The 21,290-nt window shown below is 35.4% G+C and overlaps 2 protein-coding genes across 32 annotated transcripts in view; one reads left to right on the top strand and one right to left on the bottom strand.

Annotated features, from left to right (window-relative positions):
• The window catches only part of RPS24 (ribosomal protein S24), a 773,435-nt gene that overhangs the window by 407,927 nt on the left and 344,218 nt on the right, over positions 1-21,290 (bottom strand). The window lies entirely within an intron of this gene.
• The window catches only part of KCNMA1 (potassium calcium-activated channel subfamily M alpha 1), a 432,315-nt gene that overhangs the window by 182,632 nt on the left and 228,393 nt on the right, over positions 1-21,290 (top strand). For all 28 annotated transcript variants that reach the window (XM_052676753.1, XM_052676755.1, XM_052676754.1 and 25 more), the window contains exon 3: positions 20,987-21,048. In XM_052676753.1, the coding sequence (XP_052532713.1) occupies positions 20,987-21,048 (62 nt within the window). The remainder of the gene's footprint in view (positions 1-20,986; positions 21,049-21,290) is intronic.

The following is a 21,290-nucleotide window of genomic DNA, read 5'->3' as shown; positions in this document are numbered from 1 at the left end:
GTGAAAGGAATTACAAGATAATTTTTTTAAAGAATCTTGAAATATTAACATTTATTTTCTATTTCAAATAATACTGAAAAATTCCCACAAGTTTTCACAATTTAGATTGTTTCAGATATGTGTTTTTGTGGGGAAAAAATGAATAAGAACTGAACTATCACTTTGTTTAGTGCTGCACGATTTACCTTTAATCATTTTTCAAATACATTTTCTGAACTTAATGATATTAATGAAGCTGGATCTCTTTATTCCTGAGGAAAAATAGCATATAAATATTTACACTTTCTCATTTTTCAAAATTTTTAATTATGAAATACTTTATTTCATAGAATCATAACATGACTTCGGTTGGAAGGAACTTTAAATATCTTTGAGCTGCAACCCCCTGCAAATGCCAGCGTTGCCAACATCTGTTTGTTGCTACCTATTTGCCCAATTTTTTTTTTCTGTATTTGGAGAATTAACCAAATAAGATCTGAGCAAGTGTCTCATTTTGATACTGCTGGACATGGAAAATTTCTGTCTTCAGCAACCAACATTTTGTCTGCTTTACATTTATTATTGCCATATCACTCAGCTTTACAGGCCTCTCCAAATTTCACCTCCAAATATGCATGCAAAACTGTTAATGAAAGGATCAATATAATTGAGCAACAAAAAAAAAGACATTTGGCTATCAAGCTCACACTTGGTTGGTAGGTAATGAGAGACAAGTTGCTTGATTAGATCAAGAAAAATACACGTAGTTGTATTATATTAAACTAGAGTCCATTAAATTCCGACTAGAGGAGCTCTCAAGCTTATATCCTCTGCAGCTTTTTTGCAGTGTCATTGAAAAGCTTACTAGTGTATACCGCTACACTGTTGATCATTAAAGCTGAGGAGCTTGAAGCTATCATACCACTGAAATATTATAATGAAGCCGGATGAACGTGAATTGATTGTTCAAACTGGTATTTGTTTTGGTACAGGGAAAACAGATAATCTAAGTTCTCTCAAATTCATTTCTTTTTTAACTGGAAGTTGTTATTTAAAGTGAGTTTTGGTTGAAGATTTAATAGGCAAAATGAATTCAAAATAAGCATCAAATAAGCATTACAAAAACTTTTTTTTTTTTAAACTGGGAGGAGGTTTTTAAAAACAAATTCATTCTTCAGACAGCCAAGGTAAGTTGTGGTCTTCCAGGAAGTCCAAATAAAGAAGTCCAGGTCACAGACTCTGGATTGATGTTATTGCACAGGGATAAGAGAGATCTACCTGGCTCTTTGACAGAGCGTAAGAGCAAGTTTTAAAGTACACCATTCATGCCAAAACTTATATGGCCTACTTTTCAACTGTGTCAGCCCACATGGTGCGAAAGGAATAGTGTGAAGAAAATGTGCATGCTATAAACTGAAAAGTTGAAGAAGTGCGGGATTCTAAAGCTAAATAGAATCTAATGTATACCCAGGCAAATTCCACTACTTTTTTAGCTCTGTCTTTGTTTTGCTTCTTGCTATACTTCTGTGCTGCTAAGAGCGTAGTGGATCTGAGTTTAAGAGCAATTAGTTTCCTAATAAGGCCACCCAACTACGCAATTTCAAATTTAGAGTCAAAGTCATGGAATTACTTATAATATGGTGCCTCTAGAACCTATTATACGTAAAAAGATTTGTTACTAGTGGAGAACTGAACCATATGGTAGGGAGAGTTTTCTGCTTTGTACTGAAGAAGGATATCTACGATTAAGACATGGGAAAGTCTAAGGGAATTCTGAGATTTAAATCACAGAAGATCTCCATCTCACAGAAATTGATGTAACTGCAAGGGAATGGAGACATTTATTCAAAGTTTATAGCAATCTAAATCATAAGCTGTCATCTCTGGTCAAACCTGCAGGGTTCCCCAAATTCTTGTATTGTCTACATCTGTGTTGGAACATTCTTGAGAGTGGTATTTCAGATTCTCCTTTGAATTCTGCATCACAGACAAGCAGCTTCAGTTGCTTTATTTGCAGGCAAGAGCTTTTGTCCTTTAAAATGTTTTCTATCATTATAAAGAGATGAAAGTCTGTGCTTTTCATCAGCCTGCTAGAGGCAGTGTTTTGAAGACATGAACAAATACAGAGTAAACAAAACTGAGATTATAAAATCCTGATACTTTCAGTCTGCTAACATGAGAAAATATTATTCATATACTGAAAACACTTTGTTGTCACAGAGTAATAATGATTTCTCTCTCTCCCTCTTTTTTTTTTTTTTTTTTGACAAAGCAATAGCAACACAGTTGTGTAACATTCATCCTTCTCTGGTTTGTGCATCAGATTGAACATCAAATAACATGGATATGATTTGGCTCCAGGGTTTAAAAGCTTCTGGAAAAATAAGATAGAAAAAATCCTATGATGGCATTATCACTCCTATAGACTACATTTTCAGAAATGCTCAGATACTAACATTGCCAAGCATTTTTTTTACTGTCAAGATTATTGAAATGGGAGATGATTCATATGAAAATCTGCCCATCTTTTTAAAAAGCCTAAATTTAATTGGTTGCTGACCTTAAATACCTTGTCTGATAGCACCACAGGCAGAGTTTGGTCATTCTAGTCTACTTTTTCTATTACTGCAGATCTGCTAGCTATTGCATATGGGTGGTTTGTTGAGCTAATTGTAACTATGTGTATTTAATATCATGCACGCATACATAAATAAGTACAGCTTAATACTTTCTTGATAAAAATACCCTTAATCACAAAATCGTAGGTGTTGGAAGGGACCTCCAGAGATCATCGAGTCCAACACCCCTAGCAAAGCAGGTTCCCTACACCAGGTCGCACAAGTAGGTATCCAGGCAGGTCTTGAACATCTCCAGAGAAGCTCCCTGGGCAGCCTGTTCCAGTGCTCCATCACCATAAAGAAGTTCTTGTACACATTTGTGCGGAACTTCCTAGGCTACAGTTTCTGGCTGTTTCCCCTTGTCATGTCTCCACACACTGCTGAAAACAGTCTGGCCTTGCAACTCTGCCCCCCACACCTTAGATATTTATAGACCTGGATCAAGACCCCTCTCAGTCTTCTCAAGGCTAAACAGACTCAGTTCACTTAGCCATGCTTCATAGGGGAGATGCTCCAGGCCCTTCACCATCTTTGTGGCCCTCTGCTGAACTGTTTCCAAAGGAACCATCTTTTTTGTACTGGGGAGCCCAGAATTGTACACAGTACTCCAGAAAAGGCCTTAACAGGGCATAGTATAGGAGCAGGATCACCTCCTTCGACCTACTGGCCACACTCTTTTTAATGCATCCCAGAATAGTTTGATGAATTAAATGCAAAACAAACCCAAATGTATTAAAAGAATGACTTCTATATACATTTCTTCGTTTCTGAAGGATATGAATTAGTGACTAATAGTAGGAGGTACCTTAAATTTTTTTAGTCAGGTCTCAGTTGTGGTGTTGCTAGTCAAGTTGCTACTCTCATGCATGTTCTTCAACACTTTGAGGTAACTTCTCTAAAGTTGGGATGGCAAGTGTCTGGATTACACATACCATATTTAGCTTATTTCAGGATGAAATTGCTTCTGATTGGTTTAGCACAGCCTTCTTTTCAGATTCTGTGTGCAGATCGATAGAACTCATCTGGAAGCCAGCTTCTATTTTCCTCTGTTTATAACATATTATTTACTTCATTTATTTATAATGTCAGTTAGCATCAGGCCACTTAGTGTGATTGATTGCACTGTGAATAAATAAATGTTAAAATGGAACAGTAAAGCTTATTATTATGATGATTTGGTAACTACTGGAAAATAATGAAAATTTCTATTGTGACTAGAATAACAAATTATCTAAAATTAATTATACATGCTCTTAGTACATTTGCTTTATTATCAACTTACTTGCACCTTTTTATATTGGGTACTGAAGTTCCTTCAAAGTTCAGCATTTCTAAAACAAACACCCGTTAACCCACTACAATTTTTTTTCTGTTTATTTTCACTATTTGTTCACTTTTGGAAAACTGAAAAACGTAGTCACGCAATTCAGTAGCATGAGATTCTTGTGCATTTGAAATTCACCTAAATTTACTGGCTAGAAATTCTTATCTCTAGCCAGTACTGTTAGAAGTTCTTTTATATGATCAGAAAGGGAGATTATTTCTTGGTACAGGATCTATGCTGTTGACATTCTTTGAATTATAATCTAATATCACTTCTTAAATGACAGATTCCCAAGATTTTGTCTGGGGAGTCATCATAAAATAAAACTGACCATATAAAGAAAACCCCCAAGGTTCAAACCCCATAATGAGCCAAATAATGCTGCGGTTTACAGAAATCTGATTAGACTGGAGAACCACTTATTAAAGGTTTGTGCTGAAGGCATTACATTCCTCAGTTTCTTGCATAATAAATGGGATTGGGCTTTAGCTTTGATGTGTAATGCATCAACGTTTTTTTGGGCAGTTTTTTTGCCATTTGCTCTGATGAGATGGGGATCCACACAATTCACTAGCATCAGCAGAATGCCAATGTTTATATTTTCTTTGGCAAAAAATTAAAATGATCCATTTCCAGAAACAGATTAATGAGCAGCAGTGATAACTATTAAAAAAGAAAAAAATATTTATTCTTGTCTCCTTTTACATAGAGCCCACCGATTACTTTTTTTTCTGATTATTTTCTGACTTGATCAAAACAAGTGTTTTTCTGTAAAAATCTACATTCTCAAAGAGTAACTTATGTTCATATTTGCATGTATTTTGAATTAACATTTAATAAGATTTGTTTGACTAGAGTATTACCAGAAGAGCAAAACATCATTTTTCCTTCCATGAATTTGGATGGAGGTGATTTGAACTGCAGGACAGGTCTGAAAGTCAGGACAATCGTGGCTCACTATTATTTTCCTTGGCACAAAATTGTCCTGCAATACAGCTTAAGTCCTTGACTGAAAGAGGTATACTCTAATATACTCAGGCATTTTTGGTGAAAATAAAAACAACTTCCTAAAGCACTTATCTTCTAGAGAGACTGCAGCACCTAGAAGTCTCAGGAGTTCTTATTTATGTTTACACCTGAGTTATCCAACGTCACCTAAGAATAGTGAGATCAATTACTGTGCAGTACCTTTGCACTGTTGCTAGGTATATACCTTTGTACAGGTTTATTTTCATAGCAAGTCTGAACAGCTGAACAGCAGTCAAGGAAAAGATGTCACTGTCCATATGTTGTGAATATAGACCTAAGAAAAACAAACAAACAAACAAAAAACCAAAACAAAACAAAAACACCCGAAGGTAAGAAGATAGAATCAAAGTAGTAAAGACTTGTCTCATTCTGAAAATTATTTAGTTTGTTTTGGGACAAAAGCCCATTAAAAATAATAAAAAATTACAAGAAGGAGAGTGTGAGAAGAGAGAAAGAGGAATAAGAAACTTCTCTCAGGAACAGAGTAATTATAGCTCTTAACTAGGTTGCAAGACATGTGGCATGTTTCTCTTCCAAAGTATATTTAATTATTTACACAAAATAGAATAGACAAGAGAAAATGAGAAAGATGCAGCCCAGGTTCTCATGTTCAGAATCTGAAATTTAACATCCAAATCAGAATTTCTTTAATCTCATTTTAGCTAAAAATTTCCTTCAGCAATCTTGGAGTCTTAATATTAAAATGTCATTTTTCTGAAGCTAATGGATGAGTAATTTTATGGCTCAGAATGATCTCTGAGCTTTCATCACTCAGAACCTTCTAGGTTGCAGGAACGCACAAACACACACACACACAGAAGCTGGATATTTTTCACGATCAGAGAAAGCAAAAGCAACCCTTTTTCACCAAGTGCATTTTTTAAAATAACACTTTCTGATACTCAGAGTTATTACTGTAGTTATTAACACAGTATGTTTCTAGCTCTGTTTTCTTGAAGAAGCATTTCAAAATATGAATTGAGCAGAAGTGAATGTACTGCTGATTGCATGTGTTTGTGGAAAGTCCAGAATCTTTTTATCAGAGTCTGTAACAGAGAGGAAGAATGGAATTATATTATCTTTGTTCATCTTTTTCATTGTTATTCTAGTTTTTTCACAAAATTATTTCAAAAAGTAAGTTGATCAATAATGGATTATTTAAATAATATAGTTGAATTTTATTACTTAATTTTTCATATAATTAATTCCATGTAGTCCTAATATGCGTGGAGGTATAATTCAAAAATATTTGCTTCTCTGACTTGCCTTTTGTAAGGGACAGGTGGATTTGAGAAGAAGGTGAAAAAACGACTCCTGTTTTTTTTGCAAGTGAAAGGACCCTGCTTAAATTCTGTTGAATCACACAGAGGGCTTTGATCTAGGAAAATACGTAAAGAGCCCAGAGTCAACACAATCCAAGGAAGTGCTCTGTGTATTAAGTGGAATGATTGTTGACTTCTAACCCAGAAAGGAACTGGAATAAAGACAAGACAGCTTACTCACTAAATGTGCAGTTTGTATCTCTTCTGTCAGTGGCAGAATGCCTGTCCCACTGTTTTTTTGTTAGTACAAGCAGTGTATGTCAGCCATTCTAACAGGAGCTTTGCTCATTCAAGAAAGCCCGTTCTCCGGTCTGTGTTTTGAATTGTGAGGTAGCCCTGCAGCATTTTCTGGGTACTAGTGACATCCTACTATGGCTCTCATAGTTAAGGAAAATCTGCAGCTTTAAAACCAGGTGGGTGAGCAGATATAGATGTGCTTAATCTTCCTTATGTCTAGTATACCTGGATCTACTGTAAGCAATCAAGCTATGAACTGAGAAATTGCTTAAGCAAGAGACAGAACTTCAGGGAATACATCTGTGCTGCTGGCAGTCATGCTAATGGATCAGTAGGTGCACGTTCTTTCTGAGTCAGCAGTGTTCAGTTGCCTTGGCATGCTTTTCTATAGGTGCTTGTCATAAGATTGTTTTGATCAAAGAGGGATTCTGAGGTACTAGGCAATCAGCAAAAAGTATATTAATGTAATGTTTGAAATTATGAATGTTGAAAGTTCTTTCTTCCAGCTCTGTTTAGAAGTCAGAGAGGAAGTGTATCAGCCAACCTGTCAAGAAAATAAATTATTGGTTGCTATTAGAACTTGATGTTTGTTCTTATGCCATGTCATCACCAGATTGTAATTGTTTCTCATCTGTAAATTTAAGAATTTTTTAAAGTTTCATTAGGTGACATTTGAATTTGTTTACTATTTCCATTTTTTAGTGTTGTGCACGGTATAAGGACAGTAAGCTTGTTCAGTGGAGGATGGAGGTCACTGGCAGAATCCAGGGATTGTTGAGATTTATGTTAGATGCAGAAAACCCCAAATACATATCCACACTGGTTCTCTTCCTCTTTCACCTGCTGCATTTTCTTTCACTCTTCTCTGAAAGAGAATAGCAGTAGTGTCTTCAGGGGGCTGAGCATCAAGGTGGAGATTCTTCTGGTGCAGGGCATGAGGAAAAGGAGCTGGGCTTTCTGCTGAGAGGCGGAGAAGCTTCTGATCACCAGCTGCAGATTTACACCATTGTCACATCTAAGATAACTGTGTTTAAAAGATAATCTCCCCATGCCTAGCTTTCAAATTTTATACTTTATAACATATTTGAGAAAAGTGACCTATTTTAATTTTTTTTTTTTTTTTGAATACATAGAACTAAATCTGTGTAGAAGATCAGTGAAGCTTTGGAAGGAGGAAAGGAGAGCATGTGAAGAAGAAAAGTTTAAACTTCAATAGCATAATTTACCTGGCTAGAATCCCAGTCAGTTTCTGCTGTACTCATTAAGAGAAAACCCTTCTATCTTTTGCAAAGCATGGTGTTAGATTTTGTGTAGTTCATGCAAAAACACATCATGTTTTTCTTACATTACTTAAAGATAAAAATCCTTAGACCCCATTATGTACTTCCATCTTCTACCCATTCTGTAATACTTGAAATGTGAACTAAAACTGCTTGCTTATGTAAAGACTTGGAGCTGAACAATACCACTTAGAAATCTCTTTGCCCAGGATTTGTTAGTCCAATTTCAGTTTTTAGTCCTTCTCAAAATAAACTCTCATGTCATTCTAGTTCCCCAGAAAGAGAATATAACCAGGCTGAAGCAAGCATTCAGAAAAGGTGAAAAAGTAGTTACGTTGTGAGCGTAATGAGATTGAACATAAACTGAAATTGTGTTCATCATTCTCAGTGTTGTTTTTTTATTTATTACTGTGTATAAAACTACTGTAAAATGAAAGTCAGCTATCTTAAAGACTTAAACCTTGACAAGTAAAGCATACAGGAAGATCATTTGGTAGCTTGCCATACTGAAAGGGAAGGCTGTAAAAAAAAGAATACTGATGGGAGATACCCTGGGCTAGCTAGAGCCAGGTAAAGAGGTAAAGATGAAAAGAGTGGGCCCAGAGGAAGGGATGACTTTGAAAAATTATCTTTGAATTAAACTTCCCGTGTTTCATAAATGAACAGCCAAAGCCAAGGCACACAAGGATGAAAAGTAGCTTAAAGGATCTGACATAGTGTTGCTTCTAATGAGAAAAGGTCAGCTGAGGTAACTGTTGGGTCTCCAGGTTAGGTAGCCACCCATGTGTGTTTTTAAAAGCAATGATGTGTTGTGGTTTAAACCAGAAGGTAGTTAAGCACCACGCAGTCATTTGCTATTGTTCTGTTGGAGAGAGTTACACTGGAATTTGTTTCTACAGGCCTTCAATGATATGATTATTTATTTTATCTTTGAACTGTGCAAAAAATGCTCGTAAGAAAAACTTGCAGATTTAGAATTATCACAGAACAACATGGAAACACTCATTTGAAGAAAACAAGTTTGCTGAATAAATCAGTCTGAACACTTACAGAGAAACTTTTCCCTCCACCCAAAAATAAAAATATTCCTCATAAGCAGAGGTTTGTTTTGTTCTGTAAAAAATGGCATTTTACCTTCAGTTGCTATGTCATTACTAATATTTTCACGTTAGATTTAGTGATAGTTGCAAATGATTGATTCTGTTTCATACCCTATGTAGTTTTCTCATCATTTGTTACTTGATATTGAATCATAATTCCAACTACACTTCAATCACCAGTTCCTGTAGGAAATGGTATCAGAAGTTTCCATGCTTTTCTCTGAAATACTGAAGTGTGAAGAAACCCACATGTAGCAGCATAACCTTGTGTTGAACTGTGAACTAAGATTTCACCTGTAGTAGCCTATCATTATACTTATGCATATTATACAAAAGACAAAATTTACACTCACGTATTTTAAAGGAGCAGGAATCACTTTGTTTACTTCAAAAACCAAAAGTGGCTTTCTTAGCACAAGCGCATGTTTCTCCCTAAACCCAGATCAGCATGATCCTGAACAATTGTTTTCTTTATATTTAGCTGCACTGAGTGAAATTGTTAAATTTTGCGCTATTTCATATAGATCTGAGATCTCATGATTAATGACTGTATTGAAGAATTTATTGGCAGGCAGTTAAAATTTATCTAAAAAGAAAGGAGCTCATGTAGCTATGTTGCCATGGAAAATTGGGACTTCTGATTGGAATTATAATTTTAAATAGCCACTGGAAAGCTATTAGGCTGTTTTTATTTTTTATTTTCAGATGAGTTGCAATGCTCTTGTATAGAATTATCAGGCAACACAATCGGCCCCTCACTACAGGAAGGATGTTGAGGTCCTGGAGCATGTCCAGAGAAGGGCAATTAAACTGGTGAGGGGTCTGGAGCACAAGTCTTATGAGGAGCGGCTGAGGGAGCTGGGATTGTTTAGTCTGGAGAAGAGGAGGCTCAGGGGAGACATTGCACTCTACAGCTTCCTGAAGGGAGGTTGTAATGAAGAGGGATTTGGCCTCTTTTCCCAGGCAATGAGCAGGACAAGGGGTAATGGCCGTAAGTTGTATCAGAGGAGGTTTAGATTAGACATAAGGAAGAACTGTTTCTTTCAGAGAGTGGTCAGGCTGGAATGGCTGCCCAGGGAAGTGGTGGAGTCGCTGTCCCTGGCAGTGTTCAAGAGGCGTCTGGACGACATGCTGTGTGATATGGTTTAGTGCTTGTGGTGGCAATGGTGATGAGGAGATGGTTGGACTAGATGATCTTATAGGTCGTTTCCAACCTTGTGATTCTATGATTCTATGATTAATTCTGTACACTGTCTAAAATTTAGTTAATGTAGTACTACAGTTTACAGTAACTGCTTAAACTGTTGCTCTCTTTTTAGTTTCCATTTGTATAATGATTAAAGACACCTTTTTGTCTTTGCAAACTCTTATATAAGCTGGATTATTAAGTAGGTAGTTTGAAAAAACAATCAATTTTTCAGTCTACAGAGAAGATTGGTATAAGAGATTTTTCTTGTGGATATCAGTCAAAGCTATCAATTTCAGCAAAAGACTGAAGGACAAACTGTGCCAGAAAAAAGAGAATGTGCTAAAGTGAAAATAAAATAAATCTTTGCAAAGGTGTCTTTCATAATTACTGTGTTGTTCAACTATACCAACAGGTTCCCCTGTCCTTCTGAGAATAATTTCCACGCATTGATGTCTAGTGTTTGATATTTTATTTAATTTCTACAAGAGGGCTATGGGTGTGACTGAGCATGAGCTACGCCTAATTTCTGAGTAGACCTTGTGAACTGGGATACAGTGGGCTCATGCAAATCTCTGAAGATATCATGGCCTTAATTAAGAAGTCACATCATTGGTGGCTACCTATATCTGGAAGTCTGTGAATCAGCTATGGATTTTCCTAGACTTAATGTAGAACTTGACCAATGAACACAAGGCTTCACTCATTTGCAGATATTATCATTCAAGTTCTTTTTTTTATTTATAAGGATTAGTTGATCATTTCTTCATTTAGCTTTTTTTTTTTCTTGAATAATTTTTAGTAGGTTTTACTGAAGCCAAGGACTTTCAATTTCCATTGTAGCAGAGGGCTCACTGGCAGCTCTTAGCTAGTCATGCTATGAGAAACTTGTTACCAACCAAAATGAGACCTGTTACAGACATATCTCTTTTGCTCAGTGTGATGGTAAAGCTAGTCATGCATCAACTAGAGATCAGTGTGAGTTCTGCTTTTATTGTCATAAGAAAAGTGATTTTTACTTTTGTTCACATTAACGGGGAATGATTTGGATAATTGATAGGTAATCAGGAGGAAGGACCTCTTATAGTGGAGGAAATATGCATATATGTAATGCTATAAATTCAACGCTTATCTCTAGAGAACATTGTAATAGAAAGTACTGCTATTTTTTTTACTAATTAAATTACATACTAAATTGGCGAAGTTGTATGCACTTTAATTGATCATATCATCAGGCACTCTCCCAGCAAACCTAATTAACTTCAAACTACACCACACTGTTAACAGATGGGACTTTTTTCTTGTATTTTTTCTCTAATTAGAAAATATCAGTCTTTTCAAATGTATGGGTTAAGCAGAAAATTTCATTTTATTGTCAATATGTCACTAAAAGTTGAGGAGGAAGCCACTTTGCATAAAGAAAGAAAAAACAAAGCTGAAATGCAAACTAATATTAGAATGCATGTACAGAGCAGGATATGACAAAGATATTTAAGATTCTTCCTAAAATGAGAATCTGTGTATATATTTGTGTGTGTAAAACAGAAGTGCATTAAAACAGTCAATCTAATGATTCTTGTTTTGTTTTGTTTTGTTTTCTTCGGAGCTGTCACCTATCCTACTCCAAGTGACATATTGTCTTAAGTACTACAGTTGTGAACAGTTGCAAGCTTAGAGTGACTCAGGCCTTTAGTATGCATGTTCAGATAATAGTCAGATTACTGTCCTGATGTACAAATGCAATACACTGGAGCTGTTGATGTTGGTAACTCTTCTGTATTTGCTATACTTGCTTTCTCTCCCAGCAATTTTATTTCTAGATTTCTTATTTATTATGGCTATTACAAAAATACATGAAAAGAATTCATTAAATATGAACTGTAAAGAAATGTTCAGTAAATCCATAATTTTAGTGTCAGGAATAAGTTAAAGCCTCCAACACTAGGTAATGTCTTAATTGATTAAACTGTAATACTAGAAAGACAAGAAGTTTATTATAAAAAGAGATAATGAGGCCTTTCCACTTAAATAAAACTTTTGACTAAATAAAGACTCTATGATGTTATAGACAGTACTAATATATTTACACGTTGTCCTTCTAAGGCTTCTTCTTATTATAATTGCAGTAGCGGTCACAGCTAAATCCATAGCAAAATGAAAGCAAGAGGGAGGAACAGAACCCTAGAGAAGTAAAGTAACATGCTGTCAGTCTCACAAGTGAGCAGCAGGACTAGGAATAATAACCAATTTTTCTGATGGCTTATGATCATGTTGATCTGCCCTACTGCTGTTTCAGTGTTATTTTTAAAATGAAATCCTTGCTATTAGTTTGCCTAGATAAATTCACTGAGACCTTATTTCTTATTGGTCCATCAGGTAGTCCTCCTTTTGAGCAAACTTACCGTCTTTTTGTTAAACAGTAAGCCTATTACAGCTTTGCTGAACAAGAGCAAAATTTGTATTGTGAATCTCATAAAGCTGCCAAGTTTTCCAGTACCCTTTTTACTGCATGTTGGTGACTTGTTTATTTAGCATATAATTTAATAGCTAATTAGATCTGTAGTGACCTTTACTGTGTAATAAAGCAGGTAGTGTAATTGAAAGGAAAGAGTTTGCAAGCAAACATTTGCAAGTCTTGGGGTTTCTGAGAAGATTATAATGTATGTGGTCATCAACACTGCAAAATTTAGATTTAGTGCTTTAATTGAAACGAACTCAAAGCTAAGAGTTGGAAAATGCTGACTCAGAAGACATGGGTGCTTTCAAATGTTTTCTGACTTCCCTAAAATGTGAGGTAGGTCACTTTGGAGGTTCTTTCTAGATCTAGGTTCTAAATCCTGTGTAGTATTCAAAGTGGAAGAAATAGTAGAAATGTTTAGTTTAACTTGTCTGCCGCTTCTGCATGCAAAAGAATAGGATCAATAAGTCACGAAGATGGATTTTTGAGCCAGCACATTATCGAGTAAATGTATCCCTTAAGATTCATAGCACTTAGTATGTATCCTGTTGTCAGCAGCAGGTGCTGACTAGAATTTGCACTTTGGCTGTACTCATATGCATATATCACTGCTAGCTCTTCATATGATTATGTTCCAGCAAGTATGGCTCTTTTACAGGGAATATATTAGCTAGAAAATCTGTTCTTCATATTTGTGAATACAAGGTAAATGACAAGAAACTTCCCAACTTCTTAGAATCATTTTTTTAATTTATATTTATTATTTATTGGTGGAATTGATAATCAGATTCTTATTTTTGTCTTTTTATTATTTCATCACTTTAAACTATCCTCTTGTTCACAGACTTCACCACTCATTTGCTTGCTTTATCCTCGTTTGGTCTTGTAAGGTGGATCAAAACAGCTGGTACATCACAGTTAGATAACAAGGTGACCTTGGAAACCTGAATGACATAGAATGACCTCTCAAGAGCACCTGGGAATTCATATCCTTACAGAGTCCATGGTGGAAAGAGTAGTGTTCCTCATATTTTGTTCTTGTATCTTTATTATTTCAGTTGTTTATGTATTGGTCTGGGAGGGACAGAGGAAAATTGAAGCAGAATGACTGGACATGGCAAAACGTGTCAGCCCAGAGAGAGCTCAGTGTACAGCTCCTTCCAGAGTATGGTACTATGTCACAGAATCACACAGAATCACAGAATCACCCGGGTTGGAAGGGACCTCAAGGATCATGTAGTTCCAACCCCCCTGCCCAGCAGGGCCACCAAACGTACACATTCAGATCAGGTTGCCCAGGACCCTGTCCAACCTGGCCTTGAACACGTCCAAGGACGGGGCATCCACAACCTCCCTGAGCAGCCCGTTCCAGGGCCTAACTACTCTCCTTGTGAAGAACTTCCCCCTAACATCCAACCTAAATCTTCCCTCCTTCAACTTGGATCCATTTCCCCTAGTCCTGCTGTTGTCAGCCCTTTTGAAGAGTTTACTCCCCTCCTGGGTGTAGGTTCCCTTCAGGTATTGATAGGCTGCAATGAGGTCACCCCGCAGCCTTCTCTTCTCCAGGCTGAAAAAGCCCAACTCCCTCAGCCTGTCCTCATAGGGGAGGTGCTCCAGCCCCCTGATCATCTTAGTCGCCCTCCCTGCTGATCAATTTCAGATATAGTCCCGCCTCTACTCCTGGTATCAAAATACAGTTGGAGCTGTGTCTAAGTAGAAATTTCCTATTGACTGCTTTAAAAATGCAAATTTCACTTTGTCTCAACAAATCATAGAGTTTTGAAGACTTCTGATGAGCTAATATGAATTGCATTAAACATCACTTAGCGTCTTTAGTTAACTGTGATATGACCAAAGAGAATAATAATAATAATAAATTTTAATGAAGTGCTACCAAAAATGACTGGAGAACACTCATTTTTGAAGAATCTATCTTACAGTAAACAGCTCTTACTTTATGTGTATTTATTATAGAACCTAAGAGATATTAATTGCTCAGCTGTTGATATCAGCCACAATGCATAATTTCTTACTACTTCTGAATTTGCTTACAGCAGATAATGTTTGGATTTCATTGTTTACATGTAGGAGGCCAGTTAATGAAACATGTATTTAAACAAGCCATTATGGCTCTTTTGTGGTCTAGTCTTGCTCAAGTCTTACTTTTGTTACACCACTATAATTGCAAAGATTCTGGTGCATATCCTAGAGTCTGCAAATTGATGCTTGGATTGCAAAACAAGGATTAAGTAATTTCTGCTTCTGAAATATAACTTGCAGCTGTTGTATCCTTAGAAATGTGTGTTTCCATTCCCAACAGAATCAGACAGATAAATTCTATATATCTATAAAAGGAATACAATCGTGTTTCATTTTTTTCTGGTAAAAGGCAGTTTGTTTTGATGTTTGAAGTATGCAAATTTTCTCTCAAATTAGGCCAAAACCTCAGGCTACTGGCATGTTACTAATGCAAACTTAGAGTTCCAAAATTAGTGGATCCTTGAGTTATACCAGGATGTTGCTTTGTGGTCATTAGAAATAATTCACATTCTCCTTAATTCAAAATATAAATGCTAATAGAACAATGTAATATATTGTAAGCAGTACAATAGGCCTAGGGGTGAATAATTTGACCTTCAAATATCAAGAGCTTCAGACAGATTTCTGAAGGAGCAATGTACAAATAGATTGTCATGAGAAGACAAAATAAGTAGTGAAGAACTAGTAAACATAAAATAAGTTATTTGGTTATTTAGATCCACCACCATCCCTGCCTCAAGAGTTTATTAGGGACCATTTATTCTATTAGTCTTCTATAAATGTTGTGTTAAAATAAAATAATGGATGTAGTGAATGGAAATCTCATGCAACATCCACTAGCTCCAAGACTATTCAGTCATCACAGAAAACATTGTTCACAATCAAAAAAAGATAAAGTATTCTAAGTATGCTTTTACTGTGATGACAAGTCAAAATGACTCCTGTGGCTGGGATTGGTGTACTTGCCCTCAGGGCAACCTCTAAATGGATGGTTGAGTGACTTCTGCTGTCTGCCCACTGCATAGCATATACAACAAATCTTGTCCTTCTGCGTCTTTCACACTGAAACAGCCTATCTTCAAACAAACACAGTGGAAAAAAACACAGAATACATGTGCTAGTTTCTTCAGAAACAACAAATTCAACATTATGTTTTTTTTCCTTCCGGAAACCTCTGTGTATGTATTTATCATTGATATGCATTTACAAAAAAAGATGTTCTTTCAAGATGAATTTGTAGCTTTTGTAGGATTGGTAATGGTCTGAAGTGTTACTTGTGGCTATACGTACCAAAATGTAATTCAAGGAGAGCACTTGTAGTACTTATACTTCAATTTGAGGAACACAGGCTGCTATTTAAGGGTATGAAACAGTCCAGATATTCGGTATGTTGTTTGTGGTGCACTCCTTGAAAGGCTGACATCGATAAAGTGTTCCCACTGTAGAATCTTTAAATTACCCATTGCTGTGTATATAACAATTATCTCTCTTTTCTCTAATGTGAACAGCATTTCCATGCTTCTTCAGTGATACTGGGATAGTAGTTCAAAGCAGTTGTAGGAGAAACAGTGCCACCCTTTGGATCATCGTCATTTTCTTCCTTTTGTTATTTAGGCCTAGTCCTGGAAAGTGTGCTGAGCTCCACTGTTGTTATCATGGGTTCGTTCTAATAGCATTTGCAGAATGCTTATGCTTTCTCTGCAACTCATGTTACTATACACTTATAAAATGTCCTTTTTTATTTTTCTTTTATTTCTTTTTTTCTTTTAATTTCTGTGGTTGTTCCTAATGAGGATTAATAAAGTATCTCAGCAGAACAAAGTTCTTCTGGGGCAACTCAGTAGTAGTGGAGAGCAAAACTCTTTATTTTTCTTTAAGTTGATTTTTTTCTGCTTTTTCTCTGACTTCTGCTTAAAATAGGCATTGTATGCTTTTGTTGAACTCTAGCTGGATTAATTTTGTTTTTAAGGAAAGATTTAAGGATATGCAGCAACTATTCCATGTTTATTCACCCCTTCTTTTAATCAGACTATTTATTTTTAGCTCAGTGCTTTAAGTACTCAGTGTAGCTGCTAGCATATGACTTCATGTTTCTCAGTCTTAAACAAACAGTAATTTATTATAAATTAAAAGATTCTTTCCTTCCAGAGAAAAGCTATAATAGATGTGTAGCAATTGAAGTGTTGTGCCAAATGCATTGGAATAATAAACAAAGCCAGCAAGCTTCTCCCCATGGCCTACTTAACAAGTGAGGCAATAATTCACATGCATGCAAGCTTTTTTCTTCCTGTAGGTTCTAGTTATTGTGGGTTTGGGATATCAGTCTGTCTAGGTTTGTACTTCTGAAAGATACTAAGTTCTCATAAATAGACATCGGCTCCCAAAAGCCGATGTCAAGGATGTAAATTCAAAATAACCTGGTTGCATTCAGCATTTGTGGGTAGGAATACAGCTAAAAACTTTTGCACTTGAGATTTTATCAAAAAGATTTATTTATCGTGGAAGGACATTATTATTATTATTATTATTATTATTATTATTAAATTTTAACCTGATTTAGATCTTCTCCCAAACACTTGGCATGTTCAGGTTCATCTTGATGTCTCACTTAGCAAAAGAAAAATGTGTTTCCCTGCCAGTGGGTTAAAAATGAAACTTAAGATTCCATTTTCTCCTGAGGCACTATGATTCTGGGGGACATTATGAACTGTAGTGCCAGGTATCTGTGCTGGAATAAGAAAAGAGGAAATAAACCTTTATCTGCAGTACTCTACAATAGGCAAGTGGTGTAGTTGCTTTGTACTATGTAACTGGAGAAGCATGGGAATGTGGAGTTTCTTACAAAATATTCTTTAGGTATTTACATTTTGATGCCAGAATTATGAACTGTCATAGAACATTTAAATTACTTAAGCATCTTGGGAGAATGCATAGCCAGGATACGTAAAACATTATTTAAGCACATAGTGATGATTATTAAGAGACTGGATATAATGAAAATGCAATGCTGGTATAAAATTATGCTGTTTTTTTTCCAGAGATCTCCTTTAGCTAATAGGCAGTGACTGAATATTGTGACCTACTACTTACTAAGCAAAATAGAAAATCAAAGTCCAACTTTTCTTGTTTAGTTTGCAGTACTTGAAAGAGTGAGAACTGTCATAGGGTCCCCATAAGATTCGAAGGTTAGTTTCTTAAATTTCATTTTCATCATTAAATGAGATAGTTTTAACATTCTTTATATCAAAATTGCTGTTTTGGAAATTTTTTTTTGTTGTCATTGTTTAGGAGATACTTTTGTAATGGTTATAACAGTATATTACTTTAAAAGTTATTCTACAAAGTGTAGATCAAAAATCACCATTAGGTACTTCAAAGCAGATAATATTTTAATACTACGTTTAAAAGAAGTTTGGGCCAAAAATGTAAGCAGTGTACTCCCAGGGGCTTCAGCAATTTGGTTAACAATGTTTCTTAAAGAAAACATACAAGTCTCACTTGAAATGTTCAGAGAGTAAATAACTCTAGAGCTAGATGGCAAATTTGATTCAAGCGCAAGCTCTGTAATTGTGTCTGGCATAGAATGCTGTGGAGATGGGAGAAATGGGGAATTACGATCAGTTTAATTCCCAGGATCTTTGTTCTGAGAAATGTAGGATTTAGGATCACTGCAAATCAGAAGTTGCTGTATATTGTCAGATGACAATCAACAAACTCTGCTCACCACATTAATATCTTGTCAGATGTTGATATGGTTTTAATAATTTATTTCATCCTAAAACACCTGTACACATTTGACCAATAATGCAGCTTAATGAAAGAACATTCAAACTGCAGATATTAACACTTTGAAACTTAGATAGCAAAATGATATTTGAAGAGCTTCATGCTTCATTCCTTGAATTTGACTGAGTTCTGACTGACTTGGGTTATAAATGCAGCCTGATCTAGTGATTGGCAGCCCTGCCCATGGCAGGGGATGTTGAAGCTAGATGATCCTTGAGGTCCTTTTCAACCCAGGATATTCTGTCATTCTATGATAAAGGGTCAGATAAGACAACAAGTACTGATACTCAGGTAAAATGCTCATTCAGACATTCAGGAAAAAAAAAAAAGATTATAAAGTGTAAGATATAAAAAGGATGAAAAACGAATCTAAGCTTTAAGTTGAATAGAATTTTTTAACAATTTGCAGTGATGACATAATTTTTTTGAGATTTCTGTTGGAATATATAAGCATGTTTGATGATTTTGGCCGTGCAGAACTCAATGGTTTAATATAGAATTATGATCACATGTTACTTCAGATATTGTAATTACAGTACAGAGTAATAGCTGAGGGTACAAAAACTTCTAAATTACCATTTTAGGCCTGCTTAGAACTGACAAATTGTATGTTCTCGTGTATTGCTTGCAGTATGACTGTCAACCTCCTTCCTAATATGGCAGCTTCAGAAAAAGGTGTAAAGTATTGTAGTTATTAAGATAATCTCTTCTCTTGGTGATGTGTTGCTCTTTATATGTTATGTACCAAATGTACATAACATTTGTACCAAAACAAATGGTACTTTTTATTTTCTAATAAAATGAAAATCCTTTTCCTAGAAACTAGGTGAAAAGTAGTCTTCATGTATAGAACACTATATTTTGATTAGTATGCAGAAAAAAAGAAAGATCTGCACAGAAAGCAAACAAAACCTTGTTTTTTTGAGGTGGAAAAAAAAAATTAAGTTAGTTTAATAGTTATAAAGAAATTAGTAACTGGAACAGAATTTCCTTCCAAATTCTTTCATGTGGAGACGAGGTGTTACTGAATCATGAATAGTTCAAGGATTGCGTGAGACAGTCTTTGAGAACTAATTTCTGTATTCATTAGCTAAATGAAAACTAATAACTTCCAGTGAAAACTTCTAGGTCTAAAGCCTTTACTAGGTGAACAAATTCTTGTTTCATTGCTCATCTGTTGCTTGAACAGTTGAGATTGTCAACAAAAGTAGCAATTGCGGTGATAATGCACATTAGTTGTGAAATTCAAAGAGATGAATAAATCTGCTCAGTCAGAACTGGAATGACACCATTAGTTCATTTAACAAATATACTTGTTTAGATGATGTGTAGATGATGTGTTTTTTAGCCATTACTGACCTAAGAAGATGTATTTTAACTGAAAATGTGAGAAGCTGCATGTCCACTTACTAGTACCTTGGACTCTCCAATCCTGAGCTATCTATTCTCTAGGTTTATTTTAAAGGATGTTACATCTAAGCAGCTACTTAAAGCTGCCAAAAGTCCAAAGGACATTTCGTTTTGTTTCTGTAGACTAGCAAATCAGATAAAAGTTTCAGGAGACATAATTTTCCATCTGTTTTTCATCCTTAGTGTACAGACACAGATCTTTTCTGATTTTTTTCCTGCAGAATCATGGTATAGCACATAAAAATTGCTTAATTGTATCCATGTTTTCAGGTTGCAAATTATCCTGTGGATGGCATTGTTCAACAGACATAAACCCAGATTTATTATATCAGACATCTGAGTTACATTGGATTCACAAACTTTGTGTACTTCATGATTCTTCAATTCAAAATTAGGGTGCATAATACATTTCAGTTACACTGTCCTACTTCAGGTAGGATGTGAAACTGAATGTTCTCATGCTACTAGAGAATTTGTCAGAGCCAGTAGAATAGATAATTGTATCGGCTTTATGTTTGGAGAAAATAAAGTTACAGACAGATGGAGATGGGATGAATCCAGTTTTTGCTATGTTAGACAAAAAAGCAATTTCTACATTGCTAATGAAGACTGGATGCCATATCTAACATAATCATTTGTTAAAAAAAAAAATCAACAAATTTAAAGCAGAGATAATGGGGCTACAGAGTGCTCTGTTTGTGTACCTGCTGTTATTTTAACCTATTTAATAATTAGTTATTGTCTCAATGGAAGTGATCGCCTAGAAAATATATATATTTTACATAGCCTTACATTTAACCTGTGGATTTCACAATCATGTATATAGATAATAAAAATACAGTATAATCTAAGAGCAAGGCCAGTTCTATAAAAGCTGTGCTGTGACTTGAATGCCACATGCTGGTATTACAAGCCATTTGAAATTAAAGAATCTACATCAGTAGAAGTTAGGGCCTAGGACTTATTTGTAATCTGGATTGCACAGAAAAGAGCTTCAACTTGTTTGTGGCTACTTTTCAACACAAGAAAGCATTCTGTAATAATATATACTGTTTGAAATTCAAGTAGGATTAGTTTTCATAAAGAAAGTGACAGCTGAAATACAAATAATGTTATTTTATGATTCATTTTCCTTGTCTTTTGCTTGTGTATGTTGATGTGTAGAATGATAAATGTTTCACTCTAACACTCTTAATAATTGCTCTTTTCTTTTGTAGGTTGTCTTAGTCTTCGCTCTTAGTATTGGTGCTCTTGTAATATACTTCATAGATTCATCAAAGTGAGTATTTTTGTACATTTTTCTTTCCCTCCTTTCTTACAGTGTCTTTCTTACACGTCTTTATATTGCTCCATTCACCTACTTCAACTCTGAGCTCATTGCCAGATTGTGAAGAATTCTGTAATACTGCATGGTCTACCAAATAACTCAAGGATGGGAAAAAGATCTTATGTAAACTGGATTGAACATATTCACATGGATTTGTAGAAAGCATAGGCAGAAAAACTGTGCTTCTTTGTGTT

The sequence above is a fragment of the Tympanuchus pallidicinctus genome, unplaced genomic scaffold, assembly GCF_026119805.1.
Source record: "Tympanuchus pallidicinctus isolate F22 unplaced genomic scaffold, pur_lepc_1.0 scaffold16, whole genome shotgun sequence".
In the NCBI taxonomy this organism is placed as follows: domain Eukaryota; kingdom Metazoa; phylum Chordata; class Aves; order Galliformes; family Phasianidae; genus Tympanuchus; species Tympanuchus pallidicinctus.
Note: the sequence above shows the minus strand (reverse complement) of the source record. Positions and strands in the feature narration are given on the sequence as shown.